We start from the raw sequence: 26,492 nt of genomic DNA on the forward strand, positions 1-26,492 counted from the left end.
GCCCTGCGCATCTGACAGAGCAGGGTCCTTGGCAGTGCGTTTCCCTTGCTAACAGCAAGCGCTCTTTAGCTCAGAGGGCCACACCTCCAACACACGCACACACACACACACACACACACACACACACACACACACACTTCATTCACGTATCTGTTATTACAGGCTCCTGGCTATTGGTAAAGGGTGCCTGGGTTTGTCCTCAGAGAGCCTCCTGTTCAAGGAGTCCTCTGGCAGCATCCTTGGAATTGGAGCAGGTTCCTGTGGCCTGTGTGTCTTCCTGTCAGTCAGGTCCTCATTCCCTTAGCCTCCAGCCTACTGGCAGGAGCTGAGCACACTAATAGCCTTAAAAATGGGAGGAGCGTGGGCAGTGCTTAGCCCAGAGCCTGGGAGCCCAGGAAGGGGGGGGCCTGAGGTGCACGTGCAAGAGTCCGTCAGACTGCTGCAAAGGAGAGGCACGGGGAGACGTCATTGCCCGCTGCCTCCAAGGGCTGAGATGGAAAAGACTGACCCCAGGAGAACGTGGGGGACTGGAACTCACCCACTGCGGGTAGGAATGTAAGGTGGCGTGACCACTTTGGAAAGCAGTCTGGCAGTTCCTTAAAAATGTAAACACACTCCTACAGCTGATCCAGCCACGCCACTCCCAGGATTCCTGCAGGAGAAATGAAAGCATATGTCCACACCACTGCCTGAGCAGCTTTATTTGTAATAGCGCCACACTGTCCATCTGCCGGTGATGACACAGGCCGAGGCGCGGCCGAGTCTCAGAGTGACCACGCTGAGTGGAGGCCGGACCAGAAAAGGTCCGCACTGTCTCGCCTCACTTATGTAAAAATCTCCTGAAAATGCAGATTAGTCTCCAGTGACAGCGGTCGTTTCCCTTGGTGGTGGGAGCTGCGGAGGTTCCCCCTCTGAGTGGCCAGCCGCCAAATCTGGAAAGGGGAACAGGGAAGCGTCTTCTGGGAGGAGATGTGGAGGGGTGGGGTGGGGGAGGACTTGGCAGGCAGAACGAAGCTGGGGCTGCAGCACCCGCACCCAGGCTTCCGGACACATCGGCAGCCCGGTGCCCCTGGTGCGTGGGGACCAGGAGCACCTGGCGAGTTGGGGCTGCAGGATTAGGGGGCTCTGTCCTCGAGGGTCCAGGAGTGCTGGCCTCATCTTCCAGGGCAGGGTTTGCCCAACTGGGTGGGCTCTGAGGAAGATTTCTCTGGAGAATGCAAGTTCTAGGAGAAGTTTTGAAGTTTTCGTCTGATAAAACCCAACAAAACAGTGGAAGCCCTATTTCTGAGGCCCTCCCTGGGGAGAGAGGGTTCTGAGAATAGATTCTTGTGCAGCCACAGTTGTCTTTTCAAAAGGTCTGTTCACATGTTCTTTGGGTTCTGGGGCCACAGGGGAAGCGTGGGGAGGTGTACGCGGTCCGACCTACTCCCTCCAGCTGCGACCCAGGTGGTCCAGGGAGGAGGTGCTGGTTCTGGTGGGAGAGGCTGCGGAGGTGGGGCCAGGCGGGTCTGTGGGTTCCGGGACCGCTGCCCAGGAGAGGCGCCGACACCTGGCATGTGGCTCTGACTGCCCGGGCCAGTGAGAGGCCTGGAGAGGGCGGCGTGGGCACTTGCGTCACTGCCACGCTGTCATGGACCCTGCTGTGGGTCCCTTCAGAAGGGAGGTGAGGGCAGGTGCAGGGACGGGGGCTGACATCCTGGAGATCATAACCACATCGGACCAGATCATCTCAGGGAGGGGCCTTGGGGGCGGAAGTGCACCTGAGATGGGCTTCGTCTTGGGCCAGGTGGAGCGCTCAGCACCAGCACTTGGGGACGCAGGCGGTGCTGTCACTGCAGTTACATGGGGTGGGCCGTGGCCCACAGTGCAAACAACCAACACTGACCTTGTGCCTGTGCTTCTGAATCAGGACGGCGGTGCCTCAATCAACCCGCCTGGTCCAGGCACTCAGGGTCCCCCAGGCCCAGAACGGTTCTCTGTCCCCTGTCCAGTGCTCTCTCACTTGCCACTGACAGCCCATCCCTGCCTCCCAGATGCTGACCGCTCCCACCCACACTGCCAGCAGCCACTGGGACCCTGTGGCCAGGACCCCTCACAACAGGGTGCCGGGAACCCGAGGTGGAGGCTGCCCTTTGGTTGCCTCTCCTTTCTGGCCAGCCTGGCCCTTCCTGACCGGCCCCCAGTGTCACCCCCTTCTCTCCTGGTTGTCCGGTGCCTTTTCTCCCCTCCCAGACACTTACATTTGACCGTGCACTGCCCAGGACGGCATTTCCAGGGTAGAAATCATGTCTTCTAGACTCTGGCTCTTGATGGAGAGCTTGGGTGTAGCTGATTTCAGTGATTGGAAATGCCGTTTTGTAGTCAAGGTACATGGGGAGCGGCTGGGCCAGTGAGCATTTCCCTGCCAAACGCCACCTCTCAGCGATGAGAGCTGCCTGCTGGCCACTCTCAGAGCCCCTGTCGGGAAAGCAGTGCCCGGCCCGCCCCCTTTGCAGCCGGACTGCAAGGTGCCCCTTACAACCCTGATACTGAGCAGGGTTTCTGAGGGCCACTTGCGAGCCCGTGGGCAGAGGGTGGGTTGTGCGCCCCGCAGACCGTGGTGCTCTGGCGTGGCTCGTGCTGACCTGGAGACCGGGCTGAAGATGGCCGTTCCCGAGTCTGGATTCAGCCACCTGGGGGGGGGGGGGTGACTGTAAAATTTAATGTGGTGGCGTGAGCTCCCGGTCCAGCGACTCATTTGGATGTGGCTACCAGGAGTGCCTGCCTTCCCTTTTCATGCACTGTGCTCTCAGAGTCCCCTCCTGTAAACTCCGCATAACAGAGGCTCGCCCAGGCCCAACCTGGGCTCTGAGCGATGCTCTGAGCAGAGGCCTCGCCCAGGCATTGTCTGCTATTAGTAAACAAAAGCAAGTGGTCCCAGAATCCACTTGGAATGAGGGCTGGGATTAAAACCAGCTGCCGGCTCAGTTCCCAACGTTCCGTCTGCGGATGCGAGAGCAGTGGGAGCGGTACGGTGGAAACTGTGTGTGGCGGGGCGGGGATGAGTCACGGGGAAGCGAGTGAGTCACGGGATGGGGAGGACGACCCGGGCCTGGCTTCTGGGCCAGGCTGTGGTCTGGGCCGCTGGCCAGGTGGCAGAGCTGGCTGACCAGGTTGACGCTGCTCTAGACCCTGCCCTGGGAGCTGGGGTTTCCTCGGTCTGAATCCTAAAGGCTTCTGGGTCCCAGAACAAAATGTCAATGGGCAACAGGGTTGACACAGGGCCGGAGTGGCCAGGCACCGTGTGACGGAGGCTGCCTGGCAGCTGGGGCCTCAGTTATTATCCCCATTAATGTTCTGGAGATGGCTTTCTGGAACTTAGATGCTCGTGGATGCAAGATGACCCACGGAGGGCTGACTGCCCCAGGCTCCCCATACCCCGTGGGCTAGTCAGTGGGTTCTGAGGGTACAGGCAGGAGCACAGAAGCCCGGTGGTACTATGGTGTTTAAGAGCAAAGCCTCTAGACTCAGGCCACCCTGAGTTCGGTCCTTCTCCTGCTGCTCAGCATCCCCCTGGCCCTGGGCAGCATTCTTGTATCGCTGGTCCTCAGCTCTCTCGGCTGTAAAGCAGGGATGAGAATGAGCGTCCCCCTGGTCTCTGCAGGAGGAACGAGTTCCGCCTGTGTCACGGGCCAGACGCATAGGATGCCAGATGCACATTGGCTGCTGCAGTTACTATGTTTACTCCTGGCCCCGCCACCCATCCTTGGCTGGCTGTTGGCTTCGCTGAGCCTTGCTTCCATCTTTATGAAGTGACACTGATAATACCAGCCACATAACAGCCACTCTGTGAACCTGACTTTGCCCTTCTCTTTGCTTGGAAGGGTTTTCGGTGTCATGTTTTAGGGGCGTTCCCTAGTGGGACTTGGTTGGGTCCCAGAAGGACTTTTGGAGTGTGTGGATCGCTGAACGGCACGCAGTGTTCTGGTTTTCGCACGTTCCCGAGAATGTGTTGGACGGATTGAGGTGGGAGCTGTTCCCACCTGGCCCGTATGGAGTGTCTGCCCCTTACTGGTGGCAGTGCAGAGCCAGTGGGGAGCTCCACTCACAGCACCCGCTTCACAGGCCTGGGAAGGAGACGTCCACGCAGGCTGATGTCCAGGACACAGGGTTCTGAGTCCGGTTGGCAGTCGTGGCTGATCCTGCCGGTGGTCAGTGTCAGGAGATTTTTGTTGGTGCCAATTCGCTGCTGTTTTTCCTGTAAAGCTGGTTCCCCAGAGACCAAATTGCAGCTCAGCCAGTTGCTCAGGGGGCCCAGAATCAGGGCAGAAGGAGCTGCTTCCTTCGCAGTTTCCAGATGGACGAGCTGTGCAGCCCTGGCTCCGGGGCCCTCACATCCATTCCTCCTGTCCTTTGCTCCACTCTGGGTCACGGGAGGGTCGGCCCCATGGGCCTCGGAGCCCAGGCGCCCTATGCTGGCCCAGGGAGTTCTCTGGCAGCTGGCAGCCTCTCCACCCAGGCAGGGGCTGTGTTTCCTCTGGGTCCCCAGGTCCTGCTGCCCAGTGGCTCCCACCCAGATCTGCTATCACCTCCTCCCATGGTCCCTTCAGCCTCATGGGGGAAGTGGACTATCTCTGGGCCTATTATTTTCCTCCAGGCAGCTTCAGTCCCTCTGGTTCACAGCTGGGCTCAGAGCGGATCCCTTCAGCCCGGTGGGACTCTGACCTTGTCCTCCTAGGTCTTCAGGTGCCCTGGCAGGTGATAGAGTTGAACTTGGGTTTGGAGCCCATGCGGTCAGTGGGACAAACACAGGCTTTGGAACCCGACAGAACCAGGTTCAGACCTCAGTGCTGCCACGATGGCTCTGTGTCCTCTGCCGCTCACTCCAGTCTCAGTGTTCTTGTCTGTGGTCGGGGCAGGTGATGGCGGCCTGACTGCCAGGCCCCTGTCCTGGAGCATGCGCCCCCGATGAGCACCCACAGCATTTGGAGAGGAAGCCCCCCACGCCCGCCGCCACCTACCCTGCCCAGGCGCACTGTGTCCCCTGTGCTGCCTTCCGAAAGACCGTGACCTGCCTCTTACACCGAGATGCCCAGGGCTGACGGGCCAGCTTGTCGCCGAGCACCAGCGCCGTGTGGGCTGTGCCTCGGTGCAGAGACGTCAGCACCCTTCTCTCCCCTGCCTGGCTCTTTGGTTTAGGTCCGTGTCACGTTCCCCAGCACCTTCTCGTCCACCACACATGTTTTTAATGACAGTTCCACTGCTTCGCTCACCCTGAGCCTTCCCTGTGTCTCGAATTAAACTCTCCCCTTTGAGGCAATGACTCAGGCCCAGAGCTCAGATTCTGGAAGCTTCTCAGCCTCCCCCAGAGTCCACCCTCACCGTCCATCCCTGGGGAGGCTATGACCCCGGCTGCGCCCACGGGCCCTGCCCACCTTCTGTGGACGCGTCAGGTTTCCCCAGAGCTTGTGTCCTGTCTTGACTGCACCTCCGTCTGCCCTGACCCACAACTTGTCTGGCATCAAGGCAAAGTAAAGTCACTTCTCTCCTGGTTGTCCTCGGTGATGGCCACGCAGGTGCCGAGACCAAGGCTGTTTCCTTTCCGTCTCTGCCGTGAGACCAGTGCCAGCCCGAGCCAGGAAGGGCTGCGGCCTCCGGCCCCGCCTGGCAGACTCCTTGGGGACAGCCCAGCGACACGCCCGCAGCCACAACCAGGGCTGCTTCAGGACTTGGAAGTGGAAGTAGCTTTTTCTTTTTTTAACACTGAGCACAACTTTTTATTTATTTATTTTTTTGCCACAGTGGTGGGGCCAGGACCACCAGGACCAACTCTAGGTCCTTCTGGCCTCAACACCAGCCCTTCCCTAGGACACATGCCTGAGGGTCACAAAGCCAACTAATTTTTCCTGCTGGCCACTGTGGCTTCCTGCAGCTGCTGGACATGCCTTGAGCATCTACAGCAAGGGCGGCAAGTTCTAGCTCACGGGCCACATTTGGTGAGCAGCCTGGGAATATAGAATGGTTCTTACATTTTTCAAGGGTTGTAAAATCAAAGAAAAATACGCAACAGAGACTGTATGTGGCCTGGAAAATCTAAAAATATTTACTATCTGACTGTTAAGAAAAACAGTGCAGCCTTCTGCTGATGTGAAAGGCACCCCTGGGCCATCTCCCATGGAGGGTGCCTCCATCTGCCTTAGACTAGAGGGGACTGCAGGGCTGGACAGAGGGTCGTGCTGGGTGCCGGGGCCCATGGGCAGACCACGCTGCCACAGGTCACTGAAACAGGGCTGTGGCCCACTGGGTTTGTGTTTTAGAGAGTCCCGTCCGGCTGCCACCCTGAGGAGCCGGGGAGAGGGCCAGGAGCTGACTTGCGTTCCTGGAGGATCCGCTCCTTCTTCCAACAGAGAAGGCACCGGCTCTCCTCTCTTTGAGGGAGGGTCCGGCACCCCCAGGCTCTCCTGGCCACGGGGGTGATCGCTCTCCCTGGGGCCTTCCCTTGCTCCCCTGACCCTCAGGCTCCCACAGAGATCCCTGGTGAGTTCCAGGAAGGGACCTCGGGGGGAACTCCCTGGGCCTTACATTGATTGTGGGTGGGGGTTTCATGAGCTGCTCATTTTAATTTCACCTTCTAAATTTGCATAATGAAGCGGCCTTTTTATTGGCTGTTAGGAGGCTTGGAGCAAGATTCTTATCTGGGTCCATGGGAAGGAGCCGTGGTAGGAGTTAGGGGCCCATGAACTTGGGTGGGAAACTAACTGCATCCACACCGCCTCCAACCTGTAACTGTTAGCAACTCCGTCCATGATGCATGAGACAAAACCGAGACAGAACACACTCGGGCGTGAGTGCTGTGGCTGCGGCACGTGTATTTCTGTGTGGCCTTGCAGTTGCAGAGTTTCTGAAATGTCACGTGTGCCCTTCACTGTTTCAAAATGAGTAGGCCTGTTGTTAGAGCTTGTGATTGAATATGTTAATAAGGGCGCGTGTGGGTGGGGGTCGCATGAATTCGGTTTTCAGTATTTTGATGACCGTGTTTTCATATGATTGGTTTCCTTTGCATTTGATTCTCAGCATTTCAAGCCTTTATTTTGAGGCGTCCACATAAAAAGTTAAGAGCCCACCCCACTCCATCGGAAAAGCTCCCTGACTTGTAGCCCCGCCCTCTGCAGCTCTCACTGGTGTTCCACGTGCACTTGGCCTCCCGGGGGCGAACGGATTTGGGGGCAGTGCCTGTGTGCACTGCAGCAGCATCAGCCAGGGGCGTGCACTTGTCCCGTGTTTTGCTGAGTTGGAAGGAAATGGTTTAGCAGAACAGGGTGAGAAGTCCAGTCTCCTGAACTCTGCCTGTAAACCAAGCCCACGGTTAGTTTGGCCCGTCAGTGCGGGCTGATCTGTGGGTCTGAAAGCCCCCCAGGCCCGCCACCCCCACTGGACCCCTGTGTTCTGATTGTGTACCTTGGGGTCCTCACACCTCCACTCCTCACAGGCTCTGGGTATTTCCAGCTGGGAGGGTGGTCCCAACCCTCGCCGCCTTGCCTTTCCGTAATCAGAACTTCCCCACTGTTGGGTCCCTTCTGAAACCCAGGAGCCCTGTCCTGCCTCTCCCCCTTCTTGCTTTATAAAAACAAAAGCAGAGTGTTTGGAAAGCCCATCAAGCCACACACTAGCCAAGAGATTAAAGCCGCAATGAACCAATTTAAACGCCTGCACATTCTAATGTGCTTTTCAAACGAAGCATTCAAAGCCTGGGAGTGGCTGTGGGGTGCATATTAGATTGTTAGGAAATAAAGTCGAAACAGCTCTGGAAGGAAAACAGCACCCCAGGGGACTGAGCTCTGAAGGGCGGGTGGGCTCAGGGCGCAGGCGAAGGCCACCCTGAGTCACCTGCCCCCCTCACAGTGGGTGTCCGTCCAGGCAGGGCCCGGGGAGGCTGCCCAGGCTCCCACCCAGCTCTTGTCGGACAACCAACAGATGACTGAGAAGAAGGCGTCAGCAAACAGTTCAGCCAATGTGAGGGGCTGCTTTGTTTGTTTTTAAAAAAAGGATATGATTGCCCTTTCTGGAGAATTCACTAAGGACCAAAGAGGAAAAATAAGCAAAAAATAGAAAAACTCCCCACTGCAGTTCCACCAACCACAGACAATTGTCCTTAACCAAGTGGCCTCCCGGGATACCATGCCAGCGAAACAGAGGCCTAAAGTCACGTGGGATGTGGCGTCGGTCACTCTGCCCACGCCCCTCCCTCCAGCTCGGTCACATGGGCACTTTAATGGCAAGACCTCTCGACCTTTCCCTACGAGCATAGTTGTTGCTTCTGTTTGCTTTTATTTGTTGCAGAGTTGTGACAGCTAAATACACAGTTTTGTCTCATCGTTCGGTATTGTCATTATACTCTAGAATTCTCCATCACAAATTCCTTTTAAGCATACTTTCGTTGGATGCAGAATATTCTGAAGTGTCAATAACTTATTTACTTAAGTAATGCCCAGTATTGGGCATTTGGATTGTTTCCAGTTTTGTGGTTGTTTTTTTGGCGCGTTAAACTTTATACCAATTCTAAGCTATTTCAGCATTTGCAGAGGGCTAACTCTGTGCAAGGCATTATGGGAGAGGGGAGGATAAGCTAGACACAATCCTTCATGTAAGATGCAGATATAAATAACTTGAATCCAAAGTAGCTTAGAGCTCCCACCAACCAGCCAGGATTGGCCCATGGGAGAGTTTTGCCCGGGCTCAGAGGGGTTGGAGACCGTGACAGGAGACGTCACCTGTACAGCTGGAAGGTGAGGTTGAGGGCGCACTGGGCCGGTGGCCGAGGGCTGCTTTAGTGGGGAGACCTACACCAGCAGGCAGGTGTCCTGAGGCAGGCGGAGCAAGGGGGTCTCATCTGAAGCGCTTAGTCATCAGTGGACAAGTAGAGCCACAACACCCGGCTAACCTGCCGACCCCCAGCCCGAGACGTTAATTTCAGGGGCTGGTGTCAGTTTGGCTGATAAAAAAAACTGTTTCTTAGGGTGAGGCTTTTGATTCGTTCAGATCAGATTCATTATCCCTCAGCCAATGGGAGGCCATATGTGTTTCGGGATCCTCTTTGGGAGGGGCTTCAACCCAAAGAGACAGGAAGGTGCCCCTGGTTCCCAGGGTGGAGTGAGCGCGGAGCAGGAAAGCAGAGAGGCCAGAGAGGGTCTTCGCCAACCTAGCCCTCTGGGCTCGCTGTTGGGGCTCAGGAGCCCCTCACAGGGAGCCCCAACCTGGTTTCCTTTCCTGCTGTTTCCAGTCATCTGGCCCTTTGACAAACAGTCACCCCTGAATGTGTCACCCCAACCAAACACAGGCGTCAGGGGGTGGACCGGTCCACAGTGTCAGCCTCCCGCCCCCTTGCCGGCTGCCCCATCAGCCTGCCCCAGGGCCCCTGCACTGTCCCCCTTCTGCCTGGTCTCACATGGTCCTGCCTTCAGCCCCTGCAGGTGCCATGACTCAGCAGCCCCAGGACAGCTTCGACCGGAGCGTGGAGGACGCCCAGGAGTGGATGAAGGCCGTGCAGGATCGGCTGCAGGCCAATGACGACACCCAGGGGCCCCGCGCCGCCCTGGAGGCCAGGCTGCTGGAGACTGAGGTACGCAGCGCCGTGGCCGTGGCCTTGGCTGGGCTCCTCCCTCTCAGGTCTCAGGTTCCCGGCCTGGACCAGTATTTCTCAAACTCTGATGAGTTTGAGTCTCCTGAGGATGTTGATTTAAGTGCAGATTCTGATTCCAGAGGTCAGGGTGGGCCTGAGATGTGGCATTTATGACATGCTCCAGGTGGCACCATTGCTTCCAGTCCTTGGACCACACTTTCACACTAACACTCCAGCCCCCCTGTCCTGGCAGGGACCCCGTGCAGCCAGGTGGCTCCCTAGCCCATCTGGCCCAGGCCTGGCTTCCTGCCCCCTTCCCTGTCTCCCTGCAGCCAGGTCTGGGTTGGCCCTCATGGGAATGGGGAGGGGCCTGTGCCCACCAAGGAGTGACCCCTTTGGCTTCTCCAGGGCCAGGGCCCAGGTTTACCCCACACCTGGCACAAAGCAAGTTCGATACATGTGGAGCTACGCTGACCAGAAGTGCAGGTGCCTGGTACCCGGCCCAGCGTCAACATGGGAAAGAGCGCTGGACTAATGGAGAGCTGGGTGATAGTCTCTGAGCTGATGCTAGGGCTGTGTGACCTCGGCCAAGACCCTGTCTGTCTCTGAGCCTCAGTTTTTCACCTGTGAGCAAAACAGTGGGCTTGCATGTCTCTCAGACTACATCTATTGGGATATTCCACGATTATAATTTATCACCTAGAAATGGTTGCTTTTAAAAGAAGAGGGGCTTACCTTCTCTTACACAAGCTAATCCCCCGACCAGGCTAGCCGTGGTGCTGACCACACACTCAGGTGGGGGTCTGTCTGAACAATGCCTGGTGTGCTGGACATGCTGGTTAGAGCCCTGGCCAACGGACTGTCATAGCAGAAAGGAGGGGGTGACTCCTCTTGAGTGACCCAGTCAGAGGCTTCCCAACTGGATGATGAAGTGAGCGAAGAATCCCGGGCAGGCGGGAGTGCGGGGAAGGTCAGGTCCCCTGGGCTTTGCTGCAGAGGCGTAAATGGGGAGGAGTTAGGTTAGGGGATGTGGGGGCTGGGGGAAGGGGCGGGTCCCTGCAGAGGGAGCAGGATAAGGAAGGCACCGGGGGTAGGAACAGCTTGGGGCACATGCCAGGAGCCCTGCCAAGGCTGCTGTTATGGCCACACTGACTGTCAGACAGAAGCAGGGGACTGGGCCAGAGGGGTGGGCGGGGGTCAGAGAGTGACAACCTTCCCGATTGGACTCTCTGTTGCTGTCACCAGTAGGCATTTGTCAAGCGTTTGGCCTACCCAGGGACAGGGGAGCTGGCACTCACTGAATACCACTATTGGCTTTCATGTTTCATTTCACAAAAGCCTGTGAGTGTGGCTTTATTGTCCCCACTTTTCAATAGCAAAATGGACTCCTAGACACAGTGATGGGCCAAAATTTAAGGAATTGATCTGGGGAAGACTTGATCCCAGGGCTGAGTTCAGAATGTCACCGGCCGTCCCCATGCGGGGACCTGGGCTGGAGGCGGCTGAGGTGCGCCCTGCTCTCGGGTTCACGGTGTAACAGGAGACAGGTGCACACATAGTCCAGGAGGCCACACCAGCGGGTGTGAGGAACATCGTAGAGCAGATCTCATGATGCTATCCTCCTCCTCTAAAACCTTCCGTGGCTCCCCATGGCTCACCAAGGAAGTACCAAACCACACCTGGCAGCCGAAGTCATTCACTGTTGGCACCACCCTGTCTGCAGCCTCACTCCCCACCCCCACTCCTAAAATCCACCTTCCTAGTATGTACATCCTCCTTTTGGCAGAAAACCTAGATTTTCTATCGCTGAGCCTCTGTGCTGTCGCCTCTACTCGGACGCCCTTTCATTTGGGTCCGGCTGTGCCTGTGAAATGAGACGCTCCCTTGTCCCCGAGTCTCTCCTGGCCCCCTCCCAGCCCAGCTGCCGGCGCTCTGTCCGGAAACACTGCCGTCCTGTGTGTGTGCATATCCCTTTGGAGCTGGCGCCCTGTGCAGGCGGGTCTGGCTTGGGCGAAGGCAGGGATGGTCCTTGGGAAGAGGCACGGACTCGGCGAGGGTGAGTGGGCCCTGGAAGCTGGAGGGAGCACTTCTCTCCCATGAGCCCCAGGAACTTGACCTGGAGCCTCCGAGGGGCGCTGTGCCACTGTGCCCCCCACGGGGCTCAGCACGCCTATTTTCTGCGTGCTTTGCCATTTCAAAAACAATTCTGTGATAAGAAAACATTGTGTTCCTCTCTGCCGGGGCCTCCTTCGCCTCCTCAGTCCAGGGACATCGCCCTGGGGTTCGGGGCCTCCCTTGTCATCCCTCCATCGGCTCAGTGACACATGTCCTGAGTGACCAGGGTGCAGATTTCCATCCAGCTCCAATGCTGTGTGGTTAGGAGCGAGTCCGCCCTCCCACAACCTGATTTTCCATCAGTAAAATGGGGGAGGAACCCCCTCGCTCCTCCTATGCTGAGGCTCCAGGACCCTTTGGAGGTGGAAGCCACTTGTGACGGAGACCACACTCACAGAGGTTGAGACCCCCCCCCATCTGGGGCCACAGGCCTGGCTCAAATCCCCACTGTGGCCACGGCACCTTGGCACCTTGGCACCTTGGCACCTTGACAGAGTTTCTGAACTCTGGAGCCTCAGCTTGCTCCCTCCGAGGGAAGGGGAGAGTCCCCGCCTCTCTAAAGGGAGGGAGGATGGAGGGGAGGGACCTACTGGTGAGCCTGGCACCGCACAAGGCACGCTGGCAGCCTGCCCAAGAAGGGAGTTGTTTCTGGTGGCTCTGATGCAGGACACAGGCGTGCCGACTGTCCCTGCCCCAAGCTTCGAGCCTCGGGAGCTGCTCTCCTAAGTCCCAGTCCCCCAGATCTTTGTCCTCTGATTCTCAGTCTCCTTGGCCTCGAACTTGGGGAGCGGCCACAGCTAGGCTGCTTCCTAATTGGATCCTGGTCCCCTCTGTGGCCAGGGGTGTGCCAGCATTTCCTGGGGCCTGGCTTCCACAAGCCAGTTGCGCTGTCCCTAAACACGCAGTGCTTCCTGTTTGCTCAGCCCCCGTCTCAAATGTCTGTGCTTCACTAGGCTCCGTGTCCGAGCTGCCTACTCAGGAAGCCTCCTGGGATCTCCCCACAACCCTCCTTGGAGCTCCAGTCACCCTCTGTGGTCTCATGGCTCTTCCACGGTCATCTGTGCTCCCGTCTGTACCTCCCGCCACAGCCTGCAAGCGCCTGGCTGTGCCTGCTCCTCCTGGAGTCCAGTGTCCAGCACAGGGCCCAGTACTGCGCCCTGCTGGTCTTGGCGACCTCGAGGGAAGCAGCGACTAACCCCTTCCCTCCAGCTTTCCTAGTCTCCTGCTTCTCCCACCATCGCCCACCACGTGACTGTGGCCTTCACTGGCTCCACAGAGGCACTGTGTTGTCGCTGCCGCTCAGATGCCCTCCCAGCCAGCTGGTGTCCCTTGCCAGGCAGCCCTGGATGGCGTCCCTGCCAGTGTGACGGGCTACAAAGGAGCTTTGCAGCGGCGAGTCCCCGGAGTGGCGAGGGAGGGCGGGGTCCGCTGCTCGGCGTTGACTCTGCCAGCCCAGCCACAGCCGCTGGTGTGGTGTTTCGGGGCAGGTGGTCTGCCTGCCTTGGGGGCTGGCCAGCCCTTGTGTCTTTGGCAGGGAGACAGCCCTCAGTTCCCTGCAGAGGGCAGGGGGCAGTTGGTCACGGTCTCCCGTGCCTCTCAGTCAGCCCGCCTCTCTCTGACCAGGAATCAGGAGAGCAAAGTCCAGAGGCCTGGAGGGGGTCATAGGATTAGGCCGCTGGGCCTTCGGGGAGGGCCATTGCCCTCACAGGGACGTTCAAGGCCTGGCTGGCTCCTTCTGTGTGTGGCAAAGAGAGAGCGAACTTCCTGGAAGCTGTTGGCTCCCCTGCTTTATGGAGCTGGATTCCGCCCGAGCTCATACCAGGCCACTCGTAAAACCGGAATGCCCGTGGCGCCCATCCTGCCGGCGGCTCAGGCGGTGGGCGTGCAGTGCGCCCGCATCCTGGCGTCAGCGACATCGGGCCCTCACTCGTTCCCATTTCTAATCTAACTCAATGTCCCTGGAGGGCAAGAAGTTCATCCTCAGCCACGTGGTGGGACCCCTGCTCCTGAGTGGTGTGAAATGGTCTGGGCAGGGGGTAGGTAACATTTCTCAGTCCAGAACATTCCACGGTGGCCCTTGGACTTTTGGTCTGTACTAGTCACAATGGGACCTTTGTCGTCCACATTGCCGCTGGCTGCTGAGTGGGACTCGGGTCTCTGAGGGGTGCTGCTGCAGCTGTGCCCCCGGGGGCCCTGCCCCATCCCACTGCCTGGCCCACCCCAAACCCGAGCAAAGCCCCTTCTGTCTTGGGGAATCTCCCCGATCTTCACACTCCCCGTTCTGGCTCCCCCACCCATTCACAGCTCAGAGACCACCTTAGAGAGGGGCTCCTTCAGCTTCTCTCTTTGGTAAGGTGTGTAGTAGGGGACATCCCTCCGATCCACCTGTCATCATCACCATCCTCACCGTTCACCATCCTCACACAGAGTGACTAAAGGGATTTGGGCCACTGCCCGTTTGCACAGGCTGGGGGGGTGGTCTACCTGATTGCTCGTTTATAAGCTGCATTAACATATCAGTGTTTTAATGAATAGTATTTATAAAATTAATACTACACCACTACAAGGTAGACAGAGTAGCAATTGGTTTCACTATCTCAGGGTGAGAAAGGGAGGCCCAGAGTGGCTGAATGACCTGCTGGGGTCACACAGCTCTCCGTGGGGCAGCATTTGACATGGCAGGGGGCCCTCCCCCACCCCACCCACAGAGAAGGGTCAGAGCCAGCCAGCCCACTGGGGACATCCATCTGTAAAGGTGACTGCCGACCCTCACACACAGGAAGGGGAGGGAGTTGCTCCCTGGCACCCTCAGGGTGGGACCCTTATCCCCCCCACACACCCCCAGTTCATAGACCAGGGGCATTGAACACCGTGACGGCTGGTAAGTACGGCTCGGGAACGGGAATCCAGTTGCATTTTTACCACAGAGACCAAGCTTCTGTTTGCCCAAGAACTGGAACAGCCCCGTCAATGATGACAATAGCTTGCACCTGTGTGTTAGTCTCGGCCCTCCGAGACTCCACAGCCGGGATGAGGTTCATTGTGCAAGATGTTTGTTAGGGAAACACCACTAATCTGTCGCTCCTCCCTCCCACCCTCAGAGCCGTCGGCAGGATGTCTTTGTCACAGGATCAGGGCGCAGGGGCCACCATTCAAACCCCAGTCCCTCTGGACTCGAAGTCCTGCCTCTTTCCATCCTGCACTGTCTATTGCTCGGCCCCTTCGCACTTTGATCCCTGGAAACCGGCTTTTGTGCCCGCTACAGAAAATATGCCACCTAGAGCCAGAGGGGCGCCTGAAGGTGGACCTGGTGGTGCAGGCGGCCCAGGCACTGTTGGCCTGCTGCCCCGAGGACCAGAAGCCGGAGATCCTGGCCCAGCTAAGGGACATCAAGGCCCAGTGGGAGGAGACGGTCACCTACATGACTCACTGTCACAGGTAGGGCTGCTGGGGACCTTGCCAGGCCTTTGTCTGCAGCTGCCCCTGCCCCTGCTGGCCCACCGCCCTGCTGGCCTGGGGCCTCCGCCCCGGGCACACTTGTCCAGTGCCCGGGTTTCTGGGAACAGGATGTTCTCTTAGGATTTCCTGCAGCTCGGCCTGCCTCTCTCTAATTATAATTAAGCTTAATGATGATAATAGACAGTGGGAGCCCATCTTGTTTTGCCAACAGTTAATTCTTTGTAGACTTGCCCTGTGCACATCCGTCAGTGGGATGGGAGAGAGGTCCTGGGGGAGGAAGGCCTGTTTCTTGCTAACACTGCAGCCCAGATTCCCTGTCTGCACCCGGGGCTAGGGATTGGACGCCTACTTGCTGTATGGCCGTGGGAAAGTTACTTGACCTCTCTGAGCCTTGGGCGCCTCATCCAGACAATGGGTATAATCAAATGTTCCCCGAAGGCTGTTAGGAGGATGGGAGGGGGAGATAGCCAGTGTGAAGAGCAGGGCGCACAGCAGGCCCTCAGCAAACAGGAACCGCCAGCGCCCCCCCCCCCAGAGTGCTGATTGGGCTGGGGGGCTTCGCACAGTGCTTTGCTTTCAAGCCTTTTCACGTGGAATTCTAAAGTGGCTTGATGTGGCTGGACAGATGGGGTCACGTCCATGTCGCAGATGGGGAAACTGAGGCGAGCGAGGAGGCAGTGTTGTGCAGAGAGGCCATGGCGCCCCCGGAACGCACACACAGGCCCTCAGCCTGCCGTCCCCACGGGGTGGGACAAGCCCACAAACCGTGGTGTCCTCTGCAATTATCGGACACACGTGGCGGCACTGGTGGTGTCGGTTAGCGGGCACACCGTGGTAAGTCCGGGTGCCTGTGCTCAGCTCCACCACTGGAGCGGAATAACTGGGGGCCCCTGCACACCCACGGTGGGAGTACAGGGCGAGGATTTGGGGTGCCGGTAGCTAAGGCTCCATAAGCTACATCTGCAAGGCTGGTGGTTCTAGAGCAGGTCTGGGGTCAGAGTCCCCCTGATCCTTAGCCCCTACCCCCCTCCACAGGGTCTTATCCAGCAGGACCCAGGTAGGGCCCAGAATCCGCAGGGTCAGCGAGCTGCCCAGGTGACTCTAAGGCCCAGAGAGGGTGTCATCGTGTTCCCCTGCCACAGACCCATAGTGCCAGGGGACAGGCTGGCGGCTCGCTCAGGGTGCCGTGGTCTCAGGGCGCCATGGTCTGTGCCCGCAGCCGCATCGAGTGGGTATGGCTGCACTGGAGTGAATACCTTCTGGCCCAGGACGAGTTCCACCGCTGGTTCCAGAAGATGACGGTGGTGCTGGAACCGCCCGTGGAGCAGCAGCTGGGCCTCAAGGAGAAGCAGTGGCAGCTGAGCCACGCCCAGGTGCTGCTGCACAACGTGGACAGCCAGGCCGTGCTCCTGAACCGGCTGCTGGAGGAGGCGGCCTCGCTGTTCCACAGGATCGGGGACCCCAGCGTGGACGAGGACGCGCAGGCGAGGATGAAGGCCAAGTACGACGCTGTGAAGGCCAAAGCCCAGGTGCGTGGCGGTGGTGGGCGTTCCCCCGTGCAGCCATTGTCCCGCCCCACCCAGCCACCCAGCCACGCATTTACTGACCATCTGTCCGTCCATCCACTCGCCATCTACTCTCTGCCCACCCAACACCCACCGCCAACATGCACCCATCTACCCACCCTCCTGGCCACTCCGCCATTTATGTCCCCACTGAACTACCGAGTGTCCCACTCACTGCCCACTCTTCTACCACCTCACCTACCCACCTACCCAGCCACCTGCCCAGCTGCCCACCCTCCTGTGCACCTGCTTACTCTCCACTCTCCCATCTACGTCCCCGCCAACCCATCTAATCTCCTATTTGTCTGGACAACGGCCTACTCACCCACTCGGCCATCCAGCTCCTCATGCACCCACTCGTCAACTTGCCCACTTTTCACCCACCCACTCACTCATCCACCTCTCCGCCGACAACTACCACCATTTACCCCTTCACCCACCTACGCACTCACTCGCTGTCTCCCCGTCACCCATCTGTTCCTCTGCCCACTCGCCATCTAACTACCCTCCCACCCCTCAACCCATGTCTGCCATTTACACACCAGTGTGCACTCCAGGGCTCTGTACACGGTGGGTACCCGACACGCACGGGGCTGACCTGCTGACCGATGGACCGAGGTTTGCTCTTGGCTGGCTCTGCTCCCTCCTCTCCTTCCCCCTCCCGCCCCGGAGCCTCTCTCTCCCTGTCCTCATACCCATGCCCATCCTTTGTCCCTGTTCCCTCTCCTTATTCTTGTTTTGATTTTTAAACAGCCCATTGAGTTATTAAGTTCAATCACTATCACTACTATTTTAGAAATCCTATTTGGTTCCTTTATATGTCCACCCTTCTTCTTTGCCATGTGAGGGTCTTTCTTCCCTCACATCGTGCGCCCATCCCGGATGCGGGGTGTGTCTGGAATCATTCTAAGTTTGAGTGTTTCACAGGCTCCCTCAGAGGTGGCCAGTGGGCAGGGGCCAGGGCCCTCTGATGGGAGACTCAGACTGTCCTGTGAGAATGGGCATGTTGCTGTGAGATTCCAGAGGGGGCCACGACCCTCAGACAACTGAGAAACTGCCGAGAGGGTCAGGAGTTTTTACTGCCCTCGGAAAGAGAGTTAGCCCCCAACCCCGGGGTCCTCATCGGTGAAATGGGATCAATATCCCAGCTGCACCTGGCTGTTGTGCCCCCTCCCTGAGCTGCAGTAAAACAGCCTGGCTCCACCTCAGTGGGTGGTTAACCCTGCTGTCCAGCAGTCCCGGAGACTCGGTGGCCCAGGTGCCTCCTGGCCCCCTGCTCTGAACACATGATGGCGGGTCACCTGGCATAAAAGGCTCTCTCAAAGCAGATGAGAAGGCGCCCCCCCAAGGCAGGCAGCTGAAATCCCCGCAGCAACAGGACTGGGGCTGTGGAAGGACTGACCCCCGGAGGCCCCAGCCTGTTCTCTGAGTGGGGAGGGCCCCTGGGGTGTTGCCTTCGTTTGCCTGGGTGCCTGCCATAAAATCGCAGGCCGGTGGCTCCAGCACCCAGGATTCACTCCTCACAGCCCGAGGCTGAAGTCCAATACCAGGGTGCCGGCGCCTTTGGTTTCCGGTGGGGGCCCTTCCTGGAGTGCAGATGCTGCTGTCTCATGGTGTCCTCCTGTGGTGGACAGTGCAAGGGGCAGCACGCTCCCTGGTGTCTCTTCTTCCCTCAGGCCCTTCTCCAAATGCCACCCCATCAGGGGTCAGGGCTCCGACACGGGACTCTGGCAGGGGGACACTGCTCAGTCTGTGGCAGACGCTGTTTGTACTAAGTCTCATCTTTCACCAATGAGCCCACTTCAGCAGAGCTCACCCTGGGGAACGGGCCATTGATTTTGCCTCTGAAAATCCATTTCTGACTCCCAGTATGCTAATTAGCAAAGCCTCTGGTGTTAATGTGGCCAGGACCACGGAAGCGCTGTGGGGGCCACCTCTGGGCTGGTGGCCTTTGTGACCACTTTCTTAAAAGGTTATTCATTAAAATGCCTGGCCCAGCCAGGGCGTGTGCTCCCTGTCAACTCCAAGCACCTGGAAGTGGAGAAGAGATGCAGCAGGCTGGTAGCCAGTACGGTCTTGCTTGTTTGTCTTGTTGGAGCGTTTTTAATCCAGCGATTCTATCTTCTGAAGAGCCAGGGGCATAGTAGCGCCCTCCATCCCCCTGCTTCCCGCCCTCAAGGAGGCGCGAGTGTCGGCATCGGGCCGAGAATCGGGGTGGCCGTGCAGCCTGCACAGAGGGTAGGTCCGCGGCGCTTGTGTCAGCAGGCTGGGTTTTGACATCCCCGACAACTCTCCCAGCCACAGATGGTTTCATTGTTTGGTCTAACGGGAGAAGGCTGAGCCCTCTCCCATCCATCACCCCTGTCATCTGCTGCCGTGGCCGCAGTGGTGGCTGACCTGTGCTCTGCGATCTCTCTGCCTGGCACGGAGCTCGGCTGGATGGCTGCCCCGCTCGGCCTCGGTCCTGCCTGGGCCTGCTCCCTCCCACCAAAGCCTTTATTTACTCTGCCTTGGCCCAGGGTGCCAGCACCTCATCGCTTACACGCTCACACACTGACACGCTCATGCAGCCGCCGGCCGGCACGTTCATCACCGGGGCTGCTTCACCACGACACTGACACCCATCAGGCAGCCGGGCCAGGGTTTACTCTGCTCGTTGTTCCCGACCCTCTGGTTCATGAATGAGCCTCACCCGTGGGTGGAGAAGCTCTGGTGGACACAGGCAATCCTGTGGGAAGGGCAAGGCGCAGGAGCCGGTGACCGTCCCTGAAACAGCAGTGTTTTTGTCTGCGTGGGCGTCTGTGGAGGCCTCACGCCCACAAGTGGGAGGCTTCCCAACTCCTCAAGGAAGGGCTTGGCCGGGCGCCTCGCTTTCCCCATCTCGAAAGCGGGATTATTTTCTCCTACTTGCCGTGGTTGTAGTGAAGGTTTAAATGAATTACTTAGTATTTCCAGATTTGGCAAGGAGCGTGTCAAAGGGAGGGGCAGGCGCACACAGGGAGCAGGGCAGTGTCGGAACCTGTGCGTCTGCCCACAGTTCCCAGCCGGGGACTGCGGACTTTGTTTCGTACGTGCTCGGAGCGAGTCCCCCGGGCTCTGTGGCTGCCAGCTGAGGTCCCACACTGGAGCCCACGGACCACACCCAGCCCGCCTCTCGATTTTGCATGGCCTGTGAGCTGAACGTGGTGTTTATGTCTTTGGATGACTGCACGGGAATTACCAACCAGAGTATTCCATGACATGCGAAGATGTGGAATTCCAGTTGGAGTGTCCCCATTTCGGTTGCGTTAGAAAGCGCCCAGCCCTGGGCTGTTTGCCTGCGCCTGTCTGCCCCCCGGGGCAGGAGCAGCGCCTCGGAGGTGGAGCAGCTGTGACAGAAACCGCAGGTTGGGGAAGCTGGACCGGCTGCAGGTGGCCAACCTCCGGTCTGGAGCCCCGACTTGCAGTCCAACACAAGCCGTTTAAATCCTGTGTCTGAGGCCCTGCGAGGGTTCTGTGACCCCACAGCATCAATTTGGGCATTTGCATAGTGGGAGGGTTTTGTGATTGTGGCGAAGATTAAGTAAGATCACGCTTGTCAAGTTCTAGGCCTGCAGCCAGTGCTTGTTAAATGGAAACCCCCTTTTTCCCTTTCCTTGACTCTCCTTGAAACATCCCCCCGCCCACTCCAATCTCCCCTCCCCGCTGGCAGACGCCCAATGAGTGTCCTTCCAGCTGTTCAGGAGGCATCCGCAGAGCCGGCCTGAGTAGACCTGGGAGACGAACCAACGCCGTACAGCCTGCCTGTGGGAAGCCCTCGGTTCCCCCAGCAGGAGCCTCCCCCAGAGGGAAGGCCTCTTACTCAGTCTGGGGCAGCGGCGCTTTGTCGGAAAAGGAGGGTGCTGGAGGGTAAGCTGCCAGAGCACAGAGGACAGCAGGTGACCGTAAACGATGGCTCAGTGGGCCGCCTGCTGCTGTTCTTGGGTTATGTGAGCTCCGACCCATTCAGTCCCAGCACAGCCCAGAGGGACAGGCACTGTCGTTCACTGCTACTTACAGGTGGAGAGGCTCCGGCACAGAGGGCTAATTGCATGCCCGAGGCAGGCCATGGTTCGAGTCATGGGCCCCGAGCCCAGGGTCTGGACCGCTGGTTCCCCATGCCCAGGTCATGGCATTTGCCCTTGACCTCCAGACTGTGGTACTTGGACCCGAGCCTGGGGGCAGTGAGGAGCCCTGCGGGGGTTTAAAGAGAGGGTGCTGTGATCAGTGGTATGTTTTGAACAATGGAGTCCCTAGGCACACATTAGGTCTTGTGTCAGGAACACTTTTCTCAGAGCCAGTCACCTTCAGACTCCTGTCTTGGTCCTGTGTGGTCAGAACTTCCGTGGGGCTGTCTGAAAATCGAGGCGACTCCAGCCCACGCGGGTGGCTCAGCCTCCCGCGCAAGGAAACAGGCAGCTTGCCACTTATTTGCATGCCCCATAGACACCGCTGCAAAGGGGCCGTCCCCCGCCACCCAGCCTTACTGCTGCGTTTGAGTCTTGGTGCTTTCCCAGGCAGCCGGTGACCTCCGTGTCCCTGTCTGTTAGACTGGACCAAGAACATTGCCCATGAGGGGCCGCTGAGGGGAGAGCCCAGGGAGGTGGTGGTGCCCACGGAGTTTCTGGGGCAGCCATGGCCCTGTGGTGAGCACTCTGACGATAGCATTAGGTGGCAGGAGTTGCGGTGACCAGGCCCCTGTCTCGAGTGCCATGCCCAGGACATGGCATGACAGAAACCCAGCCGTACAGGTGACGGGCCCAGCGCTGACGTGCTTTGGTCTCTGAAGCTGAGAGTCTCTTGGCTTTTATTGCTAATGGGCTAGTGAAGCGTGTCTGGGGTCTCTATTTCCAGCAAAGGGGCTGGGCTGCGGGTCGGCTGTGCCCCAGCACCCTGCACACATGCACGGGCACACATGCACGGGCACACATGCATGCACATGCATCTGCACACACACATGCACATACTCAGGCCTCGAAGGCCAGGGCAGCCAGGCTGCCGCCCCCCACCGCCGCTGACTCCCCTCCCTCCCGCAGGACAGAGTGGGCCTGCTGGAGCAGGTGACCCAGGAGCACGAGCGTTACCAGGCCAGCGTGGACGAGTTCCAGCTGTGGCTGCAGGCAGTGGTGGAGAAGGTGCAGGGCTGCGTGGGGCGCAACTGCAAGCTGACCCACAGGCTCCGTCTCTCGGAGCTGCAGGTAACCTGCCGCGTCTCACCCAGGGGCCGCCGCGGGAGCCGCGCCTGGGGCGGGTTCCGTGTTAGAGTTTATTTAACAGCGGGTGCTGGGGGCAGAGGAGATACAGATCCCGTGGGAGGAAAAGTGTGGGATCTAGTGAAGAATGTTTGGGGCCTCGGCTGTCCTCGGAGACCTCTGGGCCAGCAGGGCACCAGAAAGCGTGGTCTAGACTGGTGGGTCTCAAACAGGGACATCTGGCAGTGTCTGGGGACATTTCTGGTCATCACAGTTGGGGGTGGGGGAGCTATACTGGCATCTAGTGGGCAGGGACCAGAGATGCTGCTAAGAATCCTATGGTGGCCGCTCAGCACGGCTCTCACCACAAGGAATGACCCAGCCCCAAATGTCAGTAGGGCTGAGGGTAAGAAAGCCTGGTCGTGGCGGCAGGCCTGCGGGGGGCGGGGGCTGGGTCCCCTCTCACCTTCCCAATGTGCCTCGACCTTGAATCCACTTCTGACTTCCTCTATAAAGTAACTGGGCAGATTATCTTCAATAATCCAAGAACCACTCTATAATTTTTGCAACATCATACAGCACCTGTACCCTTTCTTTAATATTTGTATTTAAATGGACACGCTTTACAAGAAACAGCCATGAACAATGACTTCTATAAGAACATCCACAGCAACCTTGCTCATCATGGCCCCACACAGAAAACGATCCAGGTTCTTGTCGGCAGAGCGCCGGGTAAACAATCCAGTGGAACGTTGCCTGTCGGGACAAATGTGTTACTGTGTGTAGATGCGGGGACATTGTTCACAGTAGGAAGGAGTGAAATACCGATGTCCACCGCAGCATGGAGGAGGCTAAGACAATATTATGCTGGGTGAAAGAAGCCAGTTTCAAAAAGTAGCACATTCTATGACTTCAAGTAAATTCTAGAATCTTCCAGAGTGTTAGAAATGCCATATGTTTCAATAACAGTGGGGCTACATGAGTGTGCGTATTTCTCAAAACTCTTTGAACGGTCACACCTAAGGTCTGTGTGCTCTATCCCAGGTAAACTACACTTCAATAAAAGAGTTAAAAAATATTTTCAAGGCATTTTCAGATAAAATAGATTTAAAGGTGTTTACGTAACAGTTTTAAACAAAATCAAAGCTGATGACCATTTATTTAAATCAGAAGCCTGATATCATTGTCATGAATGGATAATCAGTACTCATTTGTAATTAGTGGGTAGCCATACAAATTAATGTCATGAAATCCAGTGGGGTCACTCAGTTCCACATGGCTCTGCACTGCCGCAGCTGGAGACTCTGGGCCTGTGGCTGCCTCGGTCTTTGCTAAAAGGGCAGATTAACAAGTGTCAGGGAGTGTCAACGACATTTAGAGAAGCACCCGACAGAGACTTTCTCCTTGACATAAGGACATGACTGGTAAGAGATGTGGGCAGGGAATTACATCCTCCTGCTGTGAGTCAGGGCTATGAAGGCGGACAGTCCACCCCTTGGAAAGGGGCCGCTGGCCCTAAGCCAGGAGTCTGAGAGTCCATGTTCGGCCTGACCTTCCCCTCCGGGTTTTTTCCACCCACTCTCCCCTTTAGGGCATCGCCAAAGAGCTTCCCAGGGGTGAGGAGTCTTTGAAGAGGCTGGAGGAGCAGGCTGTGGGGGTCATCCAAAATACCTCTCCCCTGGGTGCAGAGAAGCTCACCAAGGAACTGGAGAAGATGCGGGAAGTCCTGGAGAAGCTCCGAGCCCTCCAGGAGGAGGAGGAGGAGCAGCTGCACGGCCTGCTCAGCTCCGAGGGGGCCTTTGAGCAGCGGAGGAAGCTGCTGGAGGCCGAACTGGGGGAGTTCAGGAAGGGCCTCCAGAGGCTGGCTGAGGATGGCCTGGAGCCCTCGGCCAAGGCGGGGACTGAGGACGAGCTGGTGGCCCGGTGGAGGCGCTACTCGGTAAGTGGCGCTGGGCCCAGCCAGGGCCGAGCAGGCAGCATGTGTGCCTTGGGCTGTCACCCCTGGGAGCTTCTGCGTGGTGGGAATTGCAGTGAGCCTTCAGCATACGCACTCTGGTTTTCCCAAAGTTGGGTGTTTGCACCCACTTTCCAGATGAGGAAACTGAGGCCTGGAGAGATTTCCCCACTCCCAATATTCCTAGGATCGCGTGATGAATCACTGGGTCAATAAGACCAGAAGCAGATTGTCTCCAGGTTGCCACTTCCATGCCCAGCAGTGGGGAGGGGGCGGATGACTCCCTGAGCAAGAAGCAGAGGGTGTTCAAGCCAAGGGCAAAGTTCTTAGTGTAGAGGTGACGATGGATAAACACAGTGGGGAGTCTGTGGAGGCCAACAGACTCGCCCATTCTGGGGAGTGGGGCGGGTTCCAATGACATGCAGTGTCCAATCAGGACACCCTCCCCCCCCATCCCATATGCCCACTCACAGGAGATTCGACTTGTGGATGGAGGGATTAAAAAAATAAACACCCTCCCCACTCCCATGACTATTTATTAACTCAGCGAGTCCCCTCAGTGTCAGTTCCGTCAGGGAAAGTGTCTGAAAGAAAAACCACCCAGACCCACCTCCGCTGTGCCTTGCGCTTCTCTCTTCCCCTCCCTTCTGATGTCTGCCCATGAGCACATCTGTTTCTGCGTGTGTCGGAGCAAGGCACACGTGCTCCTTGGGGCCTGCTCAGGCCCATCTGGGGGGCCAGATCCCACTGTGATTGGCTGTGTCCAGGGACGTGTCTCCCTTCGGCACTGTCTGCCTCGGCAGGAGGTGGAGGTGTGGGCAGAGGTTAAGGGCCCGAGGTGGAGACCTGGGCGGCAGTTAGGGGTGGGGGCTTTGGGGTGGGACTGCTGACCTAGGCCCTGGGTCCTCACTCCGCCAACAGGACGACTTTGGGAGATGGCTCTTATCCTCAATTAAATGTCAAAAGGGGACTTAATGGTAGGGACCCCCCCACCACCAATTCTTTATGAATACGTGGGAAAAAAGCGCTTAGACTAGCACCTGCCAACAGTCAACACTCAAAGCACTGCTTTTACCCTGAGGTCCAGAGAGGGGAGGTCAAAGGGTACAAGCTCGGGAGAGGGGCAGGGTGGCCTGGGTGCCCTGCCACTACCCCGAGTCACTCAGCCACGTGTGTTTTGGGAAGCTGTCCCCAAAGTGGGGGGCTGACCACAGCCCGCCAGGGGCTCCCTGCCACACCCGATTCTGGTGTCATGTCAACTCTGATCGAGTCCTGACTCACTGGATGTCAGCAAAAGGGAATTTCAGAATTGATTACTAGACTTTCATTCTTAAGCAGCACTCGGGTAGTTACTGTATGCGCTTCCTGTGACGTGCCCTGTGGCCGGGAGCAGCCACACCTGACCTGCTCAGCCCAGCCCAGCCATCTGGGTGCCTGGGAACCAGGCCAGGCGTGTGGCTGCACGGCCGCGTGACCTGTGCTGGGCCGGGACCACCCTGGCCCAGCGGAGCAGGGATGGCCAAGTGCACTGAGTCCACCTGGCACCAGAAAGGAGTGTGGACTGCTTGCCCTTTCGAGAAGCTCGAGGGAAGCAAGTGTGTCAGGGCCTCGGCTGAAGGGGCAGCCTGCAAATGAGAGCATCCGCTCGGGGCAGGCTCACCCTCGGAGCCACACGGTGCCACACAGAGCCACACGGAGCCACATGGAGGGCTGCAGGACCCTGTGCGGGGCATGGCCACTGCCCCCCTTTTAGAGACAGGGAGACAAGCCCCTGAGAGTTCCACAACTTGGCCAGGACGGAGGGGGCAGAACGAGGTCCTAGGGCACCGTTCTTGCAGTGCTCTGTGGAAATGTCCTCGAGGCCTGCCAACAACCCTTTAGGCCGTTGTGCCTTTTGGTACTGAGGGGGCAGCTAAGGAGCCAGGGGGCCTGGCTCTAGTGCCCACCTTTTACTGGCCCTGTGATGTCGGAAAACACTTGGACCGCACTTCCTTGCCTATGAAATGGGGACACACCCACCCACCCTTGACAACCCTTGGGAGGCTTAAATGAATGAGACACCCAGCACACTCAGCATGGTGTTGCTGATCCTACTATTAGGAGCTGGTGTTCGTGACAACGCTGCGGGGCGGGTGAAGAGAAAAACCCACCTGGCAGGAGAGAGTCATGGATGGGGAGGTGAAGGGCAGGGCCAAGTTCCTGCCTGTTTTCTCCCTGGCTGACCCGCTCCTGCCCGCCATGCTCATTGCCCTGGACACACGCCCGGTCCTGTCCCGGGACCTCACCACCACCCTCGGGGCTCATTTGTGTTGCAGGCAACGCGGGCGGCGCTGGCCGCAGAGGAGCCCCGGGTGGACCGGCTGCAGGCCCAGCTGAAGGAGCTCATGGTCTTCCCCCATGACCTGCAGCTGATCCCGGACAGTGTCGTGGCTGCCCTCCAGGAGTTTCAGAGGTACAGGGAGGGGTGGGGGGCTGACGGGCAGGACTCAGAACCTCCTTTCCCCATCAGATGCTGTCTCTGGGCAGTGGGCTTGCTTTCTCTCGCAACCTGGTAACCTCAGTAATTCTTGCACCTCTCAATGGCTGGCTGT

At 58.1% G+C, this 26,492-nt stretch overlaps 1 protein-coding gene across 4 annotated transcripts in view; it reads left to right on the top strand.

The window, feature by feature from the left end:
• The window catches only part of SYNE3 (spectrin repeat containing nuclear envelope family member 3), a 71,297-nt gene that overhangs the window by 20,595 nt on the left and 24,210 nt on the right, over window positions 1-26,492 (top strand). For 3 of the 4 annotated variants that reach the window (XM_053666018.1, XM_053666015.1, XM_037130197.2), the window contains 6 exons: window positions 9,441-9,598; window positions 14,979-15,151; window positions 16,392-16,701; window positions 21,792-21,953; window positions 23,539-23,886; window positions 26,217-26,353. In XM_053666018.1, the coding sequence (XP_053521993.1) occupies window positions 9,455-9,598; window positions 14,979-15,151; window positions 16,392-16,701; window positions 21,792-21,953; window positions 23,539-23,886; window positions 26,217-26,353 (1,274 nt within the window). In that variant the 5' untranslated portion in view covers window positions 9,441-9,454. Of the gene's footprint in view, window positions 1-8,672; window positions 8,766-9,440; window positions 9,599-14,978; window positions 15,152-16,391; window positions 16,702-21,791; window positions 21,954-23,538; window positions 23,887-26,216; window positions 26,354-26,492 lie in introns of those variants that run through there. The other variant, XM_053666017.1, reaches the window with a different exon arrangement.

This window comes from Artibeus jamaicensis, unplaced genomic scaffold (genome assembly GCF_021234435.1).
Source record: "Artibeus jamaicensis isolate MK-2021 breed Jamaican fruit bat unplaced genomic scaffold, CSHL_Jam_final contig_444, whole genome shotgun sequence".
Lineage (NCBI taxonomy): Eukaryota > Metazoa > Chordata > Mammalia > Chiroptera > Phyllostomidae > Artibeus > Artibeus jamaicensis.